Source organism: Morone saxatilis, unplaced genomic scaffold (genome assembly GCF_004916995.1).
Source record: "Morone saxatilis isolate NCDOM2014 unplaced genomic scaffold, NCSU_SB_2.0 Contig11, whole genome shotgun sequence".
NCBI classification, from domain to species: Eukaryota; Metazoa; Chordata; class Actinopteri; family Moronidae; genus Morone; species Morone saxatilis.
In genome coordinates, this window is record NW_023339663.1 from 16,495,914 (window position 1) to 16,508,968 (window position 13,055).

General features: G+C 38.0%; 1 protein-coding gene across 1 annotated transcript in view; it reads right to left on the minus strand.

Annotated features, from left to right (window-relative positions):
* Positions 1–756: 756 nt before the first annotated feature.
* The window catches only part of cdyl (chromodomain protein, Y-like), a gene marked incomplete in the record, with an annotated part of 24,079 nt that continues 11,780 nt past the window's right edge, over positions 757–13,055 (minus strand). The window contains 5 exon segments of the mRNA XM_035651761.1: positions 757–3,683; positions 3,770–3,913; positions 4,051–4,261; positions 4,357–4,529; positions 10,522–10,739. Coding sequence (XP_035507654.1) covers positions 3,525–3,683; positions 3,770–3,913; positions 4,051–4,261; positions 4,357–4,529; positions 10,522–10,739 — 905 coding nt within the window.

The window sequence follows — 13,055 nt, forward strand, 5'->3', positions numbered from 1 at the left end:
TGTGGTTTGACATCTTGATCTTTCTTTGGCTGTCTACTGGTTCTTGGTCAACGGGCTTTCGCTCACGTGGCAAATTTTTTTTTTTGTTGTTAAGTCATTTCCTGAGTGAATACCATGCAATGTGGGGCGTCCCGGTAGCTCACCTGCTAGAGCATGTGCCCCATGTACAAAGGCTGAGTCCTTATCGCAGTGACCCAATAATGATTCAAACCTGTGGTCTTAATACCACAAACTGATACATCAGTGAGGACTCTTACTTCCTCACAACTCAAAGAGGACATGCCAAGTACCTGAACCGGAGTTGAAAGACAATAGCACTGAAAGATGTGACCAGGTTACCGAGTGTTGGTCAGATGACTAAAAATGAATACAAAACTGTCAACAAAAGCCTAGTTATTGGTTTGTGAAATGTAATACAGAAAAATCAGTGTTAGAGTACTGTTTCTTTATTTGAAGTGGTTCACTCTACCCATCACAACGTATAGATCAACCTTTGACAGAAACGTTGTGTTTAAGGCACCCCAAGGTGTGTTTTGAGACAAAGCGGGGAGGAAAAAAACATGAATGATGAAATACACGTACATGGGAGCACACATGATTTTGTTGTTATAAAAGACAGAAACAGAGAAATCTGTCGAAATAGGCAGTCATTTGTAATAAATAATGGAGCAAATAGGAGGAGGGCTTCTTTTTTTCATCTGATTTACTTAATATCTTATGATTAAGCACACTTCAAACACATGCTGAGGAGGGTAATTGGAATCTGATTTCAAAGGAGAAATCAAAGTAAAATGCATTTTTTTTATTTCCGGTGACACAATAAATAAAAATGAATAAATACATAAAGACCCATGTCTTAAAAGATCAGTGTGATTAATGCTCAGTGGATCTGAGAGATTTGTGTTCAGTGATGCTGTTCAGTAGCCACATCACACAGGTCCTTCTAACCTCTTCTTGGTACCATAAAGCTAATCAACAAATGGGTATATTAACTTCTTTTAGCAACAGATTAAGAATATAGTGAAATAAGTGAATGTAGGGACTTTCATTAAATAAACCCCACAAAACCCAAACAAAATCTGAGTGATTATTTACGCCTGGTTGATTTTTTTGTCACAAACCTGCCAAACATGCAAGTTTTAATTGAATTAAGTTGCTGTTCTGTAGTTGATTACTGTACATATTTGGCAAAATAGGATACAAGATAATGAAACTGTGAAGGTTTTATTTTTCACGAACTTATGTGGAGGTGTGCTGTTGATTAATGGAGGACTTCATGACTTAAAAATATCCAATAATGCGTCATCAAGCCATTATTTGTTCCCTGTGATCAAACAGCCAAATAGCCAAAGACCTAAACTACCTCATGGAGCGATAACAGAGTCTTACATGCTTGAAATACGATAAAGGTCATTTTATTGATCATCTTTCCATACTTGTAAAGCTCAGTAAAACATAATATTATATATTAAATTATCTGACACGCCTTTGATAATTTACCACAAAATACTTAATTTGATAATGTCAACTAAAAAAGTAAACATTCAAGTTCAACAATAGTGTTTGCACATTTTGGCTTTGAAATTATATATGTATAAATTATCTGCTTTCCTGACCCATTTGATAATCAAAGTTTTTATAGTATAATTTAGAAAGGGTGAATAAGAGAGTCGGGGTACTTCTGGAGCAAAGGAGACCACATGGCACTGCACATCCAAACAGTTATCTCAAATAAATACAAAAATAAACTGCACCATTTCTAACAATACTTACAATGTTGGTACAAAACATACCCTGGAATACAAGGTATTCAGACAGGCAACACATTAATATGTACAGTATATTACATGCAATTAGTTACACAAAACAGTTTATATTATCTATATATTATTTTGTACTGCATGTGTACAACTGCAAAAATGATAACAGATATCTTCTGAATTTTACAAAACAATCTTCACAGACCTACATTTTTTTGGTAAAACAAAATAGATCCCTAAATATAGTACACATTGCAATGTAAAATCTCTTAAAATCTTAAATCATCACATGCAGATAAGGACAAAGCTGACTCCAACTACACGACTGTTGCATTTCCACAATATTGATCACTGACAATTAGTGTAGTCACAATGTGATTACTTGAGGACCAAGCAATGTCATCTCTTTTCGTGTGCTTTAAAATATACACAACTAAAAATAACTGTCAGGTAATATCAACATGATTATCTGATGCTTTTCATAAAACAATCACGCATTTCACACAGTAACTATCTGCACTGGTAACTGGAAGCCATGTTATACATATGAACCACAACAGTACTGCATGTAAGGCTACTCACTATATGTATCTCAAACAAAATGAGACAAAATTCATTGCTAATCCTTCCATGTGATATGTGCCACCAATTAATTTAATCAACAAGTCATTTTGTACTCAAGCCTAAGTGCCGTTCGATTAACAACGGTCACATTTTTACGTTCAGGGCTAGCATTCACACTTCCAGTGACTTCCAGTGTTCTCCATTTCCACTTATTTTCTAATTTGAAAATTGAATTTAAATGCAACTAGAGTACATTTCAATTCAAACAAGTCTGCCTTAAAAGAAAAACTGAGAATAAATAAAACTTGTCATATCTGTTGTGTAGCAGGTAGAAATAACTAAAGACAGATGGATGTTGGCAGTCTGAGGATGAAATTTCCTGTACTAACACCAGACGGTCTCATTAGTACATGGACATTAATCTTGATTTCATGTAACAGAAGGAATTTCATTGTGATTACGATAATGATGACAAGTTACTGGAAAACAAGACGTCTGTTCTTTGTAATAAAGACTTTTACAGTATGAACAATGAATTATTTGATGCAAAGAAACCAAGTTTTATTCTATCCAGAGTGTATCATGATCTTTTTCAGATTATATGTCTTGAACAGTCACTATATATATTATATATGAGCATTTGTGGCCAATTTTCTAACAGTTTTCTTCAGTCCATACAGAGAGGATGGAATGTGCATGTAAGGAGCAAGAAACGGTGTCCTCATGCAAACTTTGGTTTACACTTCAACTCAAAAAACAAGCAACCAAAGAAAATCTTGAAAATGCATCTTATATACAGACATATACAGAAAGTAACTCTTTTACACACTTGAAATAAATATATATTAATATATATTATTGTCAATGTGTCATGTGCTATCAGACATACATTGATTTCATACATCCTGATGATTTCATAAACGCATAAGTCTAGCATATGTACAGAAACACTCTGTACCTCCCTGAAGAACCTCCTTCAGTGTGTATTTAAGCAATGCACATTTGGCCCTTTGCTCTTTGACTGCTAAAGAATAAACATCTGGACAGTTATGGGTCCATTAAAACAAAAACAAATACTTTAATTGTTGTGAGAACAGAACTCCAGAATATCACCTCTGCTGATGGATGGAAAAAAAGACCCTTAATGCAACTATTCCTTCAGTTTGGATGTCCCTCTGTAGATAACCTTTGAACCTTTCATCACTTCTCATATGTCTTGTTGTGCAGGTAACTGAAGAGTGCCTCTAGTCCTTTGGTTGAACACCACAGCTGCTTCAGCATCTGGCACTCTTTCTCATTGACTTCCTCCAGGACTGACATGAGAATACTCCTCACCAGGCATTTGGATTCTTCTAAAACCTTTTCAAACACAGAAAGGGGAGAGGGTCATTTGTTTATATTCAACAGAACGCTTTGCTCGCTGGGTTGTCTAGATCAGGACCTACCACTGCGTTGCATGACGCCATTTCCTTCACACGCAACATCACCTCTTGATTAAATGTGGTTGGCCAGAAGACCTGTGACACCAGACCTCGGCTGCAGGCTTCTTGGGCTGTGAGTTTTCTTCCACAGAACAGCATCTCGTTGGCCTGTCAATGGGGAAAGAAAGGGGGGGGGGGATTACAAGTGATATTTCCATTATGCCGTGCAATCCAAATTTTTGATTTGGGTAAAGTCCCAGTAATCAGGTGGTTGTAAGAGGAATCAAATTAGGTCAAGGACCCACCAGAGCTACGCCTAGGATTTGGGGGAAGGTGTAAGAAGAGCATCCAGAGGGGGTGAGGTGGAGGGCTGCACATGGAGTTTGGAACCAGGCCCTCTCACTGGCCCACACCACATCACACAGTGGCAGGATGGAGGCCCCTAAGCCCAGAGCAGGCCCGTTTATTGCTAACACAATGGGTTTCTTGAAGTGGATGAATGCCAATACAAAGTCCCTAAAAGGGGTCAAAGAGCAATCAGTACCAACTCTGTCAAGTCTAATAACAAGTGATAAGAGAGAGGTGTTTACAGTGGTCAGATTTCTTATTACCGTACTGCATCTGCGATGCGGCTGCTCTCTTTTCTGCGGTCAGTGGACAGACGCCCGATCAGGTACGACGGCTCCAGGCCACTGCAGAAAACAGTCCCCACGGAGCTGAGCAATAATAGTTTGCTGTCATCAGCAGCTGCATTACCCAGAGCTCGACAAACTTCCTTCATGATCTGAAGACGAAAAAAAGGAGATGAATATTACTTTCTTAACTGATCCGACACATGAAGAAAGGTTGAGAATAAAATGTAAAATATAAATATACAATCCTAGAATCTACTCAGGATTTTAAGAAGTTTTTCTGGCAAACAGACAGGCCTAAGAAATAACAACAAACACTGGCAATGCAAAAATTGCTATTTCCATTCCTACAATGCTGACAGCTTATGGAAAAGTGTATTTACAATGGTGCTATTCATATAGCGTAATTAGGCACCATGTGATCAACATATCTTCAATTGAGGGCCACAGATTCTCAGGATTAAGTTTTATAAGTGCTGGTGTTACGTTAAGTTGCGTTTGGTATATATTTAAAAACCCAATGGTTTAAATTTGTCTTCCCCTGCCTTTATTTATATTGTTAAAATACTAAATTGATTAATAAAGTGATAACAAAATGCAAGCTTTTACTCTCTTATTACTGTTACATTCTGGAAGTGCTTTATGTCTGACAAGATCTCCGACAGACAACAAATTCTTTCAACAAAATGAAGTGAATAATTATGGCATCAAGAAATATATTAAAATATAAGCATACTTCAATGGAAGCCACATTCCATTCAAACTAGCACCATATAAGCAAGTACAATGGGACAATGGGAACGTTACAATATGTTTATCATGTCTGCCTTTACAAACAAAAGTATCAAAGGCTCATGTGAGATGTTTACATGACAACTTGCTGGCCAGCTTGTTTCCTTGACAACCTGCCTGCCAGCAGCAACTGACTTGACCGTATGCTGATAACAGCTTCTACTGGCTGCAGTGTGGAACCAACAGGAGTTGTAAGAAAAGTCAAATAAGTTTTTCCTCTTAATTAATTCACAGGAAATAATCAAAGGAATCAACGGTGAGTATTCAGTTCAGTGCGTCTGCAGTATTATATCTCAACAAAGCAATGTAGCAGTCTGTGAAGTTTCACTCTGTCAGTTAATATCAGCACCGCATTATTCAGCATCAACAGTCAGTGTTTGGCCTTTGTCAGACAGCCGACCTGATAAGAAGTTGTCTGGAAAGCCCAACACCCACAGGGCCACATCACTGTCTGCAGTCAATCTGCACAACTATAGCTGCGTTTTAATCAGATTATCACCCCTGACCCATATTAACCATTCAACCTCAAAGTGAACTTAATTCTCTGTGTCTCACCAAGCACATAATCTGTGCCCAGTTTTAACTAGATGTGGTGTGTGTGTGTATCTGTGTGTGACTACGAGTGATGTTATTGTCTGAAGCTGAATCAAAATCAGATACGTGAAGCAGAGATGGGCAGACGCTGGTTCCAGTCTGAGAAACAAAGAGGAAGAAGAGAGCAGTCAAAGTGACATTCATGTGCAGCGAGCAGAGGCCTCGAGGACATTTGCAGATAAACAAAGGTGGTATCCACAACAAAGAGACTTGCAACTGAATGCGTCAGCTCCCTAGAAATAAAATCACAACCTCTAAGGGCGGTTACAAGCCAATCAATCATGTATTTTTATGTCTTTTGGTGCATTTTTCAGTAGGACAGTTTTGGATTTCTCAAAGCAGAAACAGCTTGCCGTTTTATGGGGCTTTATCGGAAACCACTCCCTCGATCATGTGTTCACTGCTCCCTATAGAACAGGCACTCAATAGGTTACTGTAGAGAGCAGTAAGTTAAAATATATAAAAAGTAGTGTACATGCCATGGAGACACTAAAACTGTGGACAGTGAATATAGTGCATTACATAGTGAATGGGAAATGATTGCAGACACAGTCCAAGAGTTTAAGAGAGCTCTACCTAAATTATCTGCTAGTTTCTAAGATTCTAACAAGCCTCATGTCACAGTTTCAAAAAGCATGGGCGTAGATAAGGAAATTAAGGATGGCTGAATTCCATTTAGCTGCATCAGTTTCGGGGGGGGTGGCATAGTGCATGCTGGCTCACTGTCACGGCTTACTGGGACACTTGAACAGAACAGAGCCATTGTTAATGATATTAGTAACACCTGTGCTTTTTGCTGCTATAACAAGGCAAAATGTCTGTTGTGAAAAAGGCCTATTGGGATCCTTTCTTCCCTCTTAATTTGTGCTTTATTAAAGGCAGGTGTGCAGCAATTAGGCCTATATAACACAGTGTTTACATACAAATACACTATATGCCACAGATGCCTGATGAGAGTGATCTAGATCATAAAATGATCATAAAATCATTGTTTCATAGTCAGTGTGTTGCTGGAAAAAGTGAAAGATGTTCAAAAACACTTGAAGAGCAATATAGCACAGACGCAGAAAGCTGCTGTACGTTAAGCCAGAAAGGTGACAGAAACAGTACCAGTTAACGGCTCGGGGAACTGTCTCCCTTTAAGCAAGCATCGAGTGTTCGGATGAAAAATGTACAGGGATAATTTTGAAGATTTTCGCAGCAAAAGCCATTCAGTAGACACATCCGCAGACTCTCTTGTTCCTGTAGCTTCAAAGACTGAGGGACAGAGAAGGAGCTATCAGAGCTGTTTGATAAGCCCACAGCTTACGGGCTTACTGTTACACATGAAAGTACGCACACATGTGCACACACAGTTTAGGCCACTTCAGTGCCTGTGAAGTACAGGCCGTCACGCACATGATGCTGTATCAAAGCCAGAACCACTCTCTGAGGAAGATCTAAGACACATCCTACAGTCTGAGGGGAGGAAAATCTTGTTTGCTTAGATTTATGAGCCAGAGGTTGAGAACTGTGATAGATGTATTTATCTGTGGCCTAACTGACTATTGTATTAATGGACCTCTAAGGAATCTGTTAAAAGAATACATTAAAAACTCTATTTTATTTAAAATGTTGTCAGCTCACAATATTTCAAGATTGAAGATATTCCAGAAATTAACAAACTATATGTTTCTTTACAATATGCTTCATTAGTATATCAGCAAATTCTAAATATAGAACTGAATGCCATATGACCTGCAGGGTAAGTATCCATAAATGTAACATTGCATAGCATTTATCAAACTTTTAAAGCATTTATGGATAATTCCAAAAAACATTGGCAGATTAAAACTATCTGCTAGTAAAACAACATGGTAATTCATAAATCAAAGTATAAAACAAGGTTAAAAAATGTCAGTCAAAAACAGTCAAAAGTGCAGTTGCAGTAAGCATCTACTAAACCGAGAAAGCAATTACTGAATACATCCAGAGGATATTTAAATGGCGCAGCTTGTTGTTGATTGGAGTGTGGAAATGAAGCAACCAATCACAGGCTGGTACTTTCCTGCATGCACCCAATTCTACAAGTGGATCATCACAATGCAAGAAGCTACAGCATCAGAGCAGAGAGCCATTAAACCAGAGTCAGTGTTGCATATGGATACGTCCCAGCCTTATTTATACTGGATTCTACTATATTATATCCCAGCATTACTGATTTTAAAGAATAACTAAACCCCCAACCATCTATATAAACCTAAAACTAAACTAAATCCTCAATCAACTAAATAGTGTTGTTGATTGATTCTGCTTCAAATCTTTACATTTTAATATTTGAAATCCACATATTGTGCTATAAATATGTATAGCAACCGCCCTCTACTGGTTGAAACCTGTCTATTGCAATTTAATTTCACAATTGGCTGATCTGGGGGCAGGTGACTTATGTGGTGTTTTGCAACCAAAAAAACCCCTCTCACCTGACTCTGCAGACTGTGACCTGCTACATAGCCGTAGCCAGACACTCGCCCACAGACACTAGAGAGTTAGCCTCTTAAAGCCGCAAGCTTAGCTAATATTACAACACAGGTACCACACAGAAACGTATACAAACGGCCGTAAAATGTGCTTCTAGTGACTGTGAAAGCTCCAGCAGACTGTGTTTCCAGCGCAGACATGGAGAGTCAGCTGTATTGCTGCTACACTGAACGGTATTCAGTCTGACAAGCTGTCCGGTGTTACCTCCCACATCACACGCACCACAGCCACAAGGCCATGCCCATGGCTGAGTTGTAACCGATGAATTGTCTGCATTTCCAGCTCTTGGAGCAAATGCTTAGACTTCTCAGCCATTAATATGTATGTCTCAATTTACATTTGTCCATGCATTTACAGATCTATGTACGCATTCACAGATGTGTTAAACATTTACAAATCTCAATATATTTGCAAATCTAAATACACATGTGTAGATTTTTTTTTTTTTTTTTTACACATTTCCAAACACGGATTCTGAACACACATTTGCATATTCCTGTTCACATTCACAAATCTCAGTACATATTTATAGATTCTTTAACACATTTACAAATCTGATGACACACACATGGAATAAGATACAGTTACACAATTCTCCACTCACATTTATAAATAGTTTTGCTACAATAATGGCTCCATACACGCCCCCTGTATGATTCTCTCAGCTGCATTCTTTAAATTTGCTGGGGGAGAGGGAGCTAGCAGAATTTAGGCATTTAGTAACACTTAAAAACACACTTTTTAATATTGAGAATGGCTTATGTAAAGCATCATGCAAGTCTAAACATAAACGCATACTCCAAAAATAGCTACCATGTTAGATCCAATGTTAAAATTATAGACTTTTATCAAACTCGTACACCCCTGTCCATCACTGTGACAGATTATTATAACTCACAGCACAAAATCCTGAATTCAGGCTGTAGTGCCACTAGATGTTGATTTTATGGGGGGAATTTGATTGACATGGAGGTAGCAGGTGATCGACAGATTGCTGGGGAGTGTGAGAAAACATGTCAAAAGCCAGTGAACGCAGCTTGACATAGATTATGCACCAAAACTGCTTGCAGAGAAGACTCAGCTGGTATGTCATCAGACCTAATCAAAAGTACTCCTAAAAATAGCAAGATCCTGTTAACATGTGTTCAATGTAATAGTAAATCAGTAATTTATTGATTATTTACTAAAAACATTTTGTTGTTTTAGGTCAAAATGTCATCAAGCATGATCATCTGGGTTTTGACTCATCGTGAAATTCTGTCATTGCGATTGCAGAATTAGTCACTGTATTTTAACAGCTGCTTTTATACTGAAGCATCTGGGTAAAGTCGTCAAATTGTGCTTCTTTTTAGCACATTTTGGTGATGCTCCTGTATTAACTACATTTTTACAACTAAGAAATATTACAGCATTTAGGTATTTTATCACTGAGCTTGCATGTCTATACATCAACAAAACTTGATGTTAGCGATCACTATGCTGTCTGCAAACAGCCTGCAAACAACCGAATGATCGGACACTAACTGGACAAAAAAATAAACCTTCAACAGTGCAAACTCTAGCAGAGATGTCAACGTTAGTTCTACATAGCAACAATGGAAATCACAGGGAATCTGTCCATCTCTAGGGTCTCCAGTTCTCTTGAAGAATAATAATAATACATAATGCTCTCCTTTATGAAATTGATGCATAATTTCCTCACTTGTTCAACTGACATTTTGCTGCAATTACAACAGATGGCATAACGCTGGATTATATGTACCCCTAATTGCTCTATTGTAGAAACCTTGTTTGGAAGGAGGCAGTTTTAAGGAAACTGTCACTACCAGTACTAAGGACAGAGCCCGAGAGCTGTTTCCTAACCTTTTTTGCTGAGTATCTCTTTTTCAGCCATACCCTGTGTAAGATTCATGCAGCTAAACATATTCACACCTGGCATCTGTCAAATAAAAACCACAGTCTAAAGTTGCCTCCTGAAAAAAGCTCCCCTGAAGCAGTTTAGGAGTTTAGTGTGCAGCTCTAGGGCATCTCTACAGCAGTTAATGAGGAAACTTCTAATTTATTTTCCCCCACACACAGAGCTCCATGTCAACTGGGATACAATGAAAAAGTTACATAATTACACATAGGTTTTGATACAGAGAAACACAGAAACATAAGGAAGAAATGGACACGCATAAAGGAAAATAATAAATAGCAACGTGTATGCGTTATAATAGTGTACATTCTTGTACTCACCTCTGGTGTCAGAGCGTTGTTGTCTGTTGTTTGGCTAGAGAGCAGGACGTGTGTGAAGCCCTCCTCCTTCCTGACCACAATGTCTCGGAACCGACAGTTAGTCTCGTTCTGTCGCACATTATACCTGAGCCGCTTGTCGAACACGTAGCCTTTCTCCTCAGCCAACTTGCGCTTTACTGAGCTGTGTAGATGCATCTTGCCATTGGCCAGAGGTGAACCTGAGGAGGGATGACAAAACAGGTCAATGTGTTTTCTAGGATTAAAAATATAACACTTAAGACACTACCTACACTGTCATGACAACATGGCTCAAAATATTCCTTTAAAAACTATGTGTAAAATTCTTTCAACCCAGATCTTGGTTGATGTCAGTCCTGATAAGATTTTCTATCACCAATTTCCTTACTAGCATCTGGGGATGCAGCAACACTGCTAGAAAAAAAGTTCCACAGTCCCAGTAGTTACGTCCATTAGAAGTATCTGTTGCCATGAAAAACTGTGTGCATGCACATCAAAGTTGAACCAGCAAAAAGCTTGGAATCCAAACCAGTGGTTTAGATAATGTAGTTAAACTTTCTAAAAGCTTTGTGTAAGGGACTGTACAAAGCTTTATTTGACTGGGTATGCAATATATTTGCGTATATACATATGTGTGTATGTAAAAAAGTGCAATTTCTTCATACCAAATCGGACTTTCTTTTTGTTTTCTTATGTCTTTCAGTTTGCAGTTTTTTTGAAGGTTCCTAGATAGCATTTTCAGCATTTATGACCTTATCACATATTCAACATATATATACTAAAACATAGGTATTTTATTAACAACTTATATTTTTTAAGTGTAGCCTTGAATTTGTTAGTTATTTTTCCCTATTACATTTGCTTTTGTGTGGACACTTTCAGCTGCCAAGATAGTGTTCACCTATTTCTGTGTCATCTGACAGTATTTTCTCTGCATGGCATCTGAGCTGTCACTGTGGGATTCATTGAATTTGACATTTTCTTGATTGCATTAATATTAAAAAAAAGGCCTTTTCACAAAAATAAACCTTGACTTTCGGGAGCAGTGCAATCCCTAGAGGGCCAACATTAATCCAAAAACTGTTCTGATTCACATATATTGATAAAAAGGTTTCTGTGAAAGCTGAGTAACAGCATCTCAGTTGTGTACTTTCATCAGCTGAATAGATGCAAGAGTCCTTTATCTAAGATCTAGTGATGCACTGGCAGCAAACAATAGCACACAAATAAGTCATACATCACTCAGCACAGTTTTTCTCACCACAGCAAGCAAGTGGTGTGATGCTCTTTTAAAAACATTTCAGCCAGTAATTTCAATTACGAAAAGCTTGGTCTCATATTCGAAAAAAAACAAAACTTTTCATATTTGCTTCCAGTGGAGACTTTGAAATGACCTGAAAGCCCTCATTGAGCACATCAGTCTGTGCTTGTAACCATGAGTGATTTCATGATGAATAATGCAGTGAGGCAGTGCACTCCCTTTAGAAATTGGTCACCAATAGACACAAGCAATAGCAAACTAAATGAGAAAAAAAGCAGGGTATATTATAACAACACATTTAGATAATTGTAATTTAGGATTAAGATATGAGAAATTGGCATTAAATATTTAAATCATCCCTCCAGGCTTTCTAAAACTCAGACCCAATATTTCAAATTACAGATAAACCTAATGAATTGGGGTTTATTCCTCTAACAAACAGAATCATCTGAAGTGTGTCTTTCTAAAAGTCAGGATAGTTGTAGGACAGGAGGCTGAGGCTTTCTTTCCACTGACAATGCTTCAGACCTGTGACAACACTGCTTTAAATTTCTGGACAATTAAGAGGTGCTGTCTGCAACTGGTGCTACCATCAACTAGCAGACTGTCATGGAGATGCCAACATCTCAATCACTGTGGTAAAACTGATGCCATTTGCAGTCTTCACTCCCACAATTTATTGAAAGACTTTGCTGCAGATTTGAATTTGTCCACTGGCTCCAAAAAAAATCATGGGTAGTATGACGAAAGAGAAACTCGACAGGAATGTTTAATCATGTTTTAATCTTTAATGGAATGGGCACCTTGTTGCTGCTATGCAAGGTATTTTCATGTTCTTATAGTCATCTTCTAAATATATAGGTCTGTTTTATTTTATTAAATTTTTTTCTAATTACATAACCTTGTGTGCACATTTTGCTGCCAGTTGACAATTGGAGAGACACATCTGCCAGTGTAGCATGATAATGGGTGGAGCTGAGGGTGCTGAATGAGGTAGTCTCTTGAGGAGTAGGAGATTAGGATCCATAATAGCTGTCAGACCGGTAGTTTAGGTTGGTAGCCCTTATGTTCTCTCATAGAGAAGCTCTCAGGTGAGGTCTCACGATGACTAATTGCGTTGTGGTGCTTTAAAAAGAGTGAACAACTAACAAATTTCATGTGGAACTTTGCAGAACTTGAATTGGTCTTTAGCCCCAACAGTAAAATAGGACTTGCATCACTTAAGTTGGGCAATAAAATGTTTTATGGACAGCAA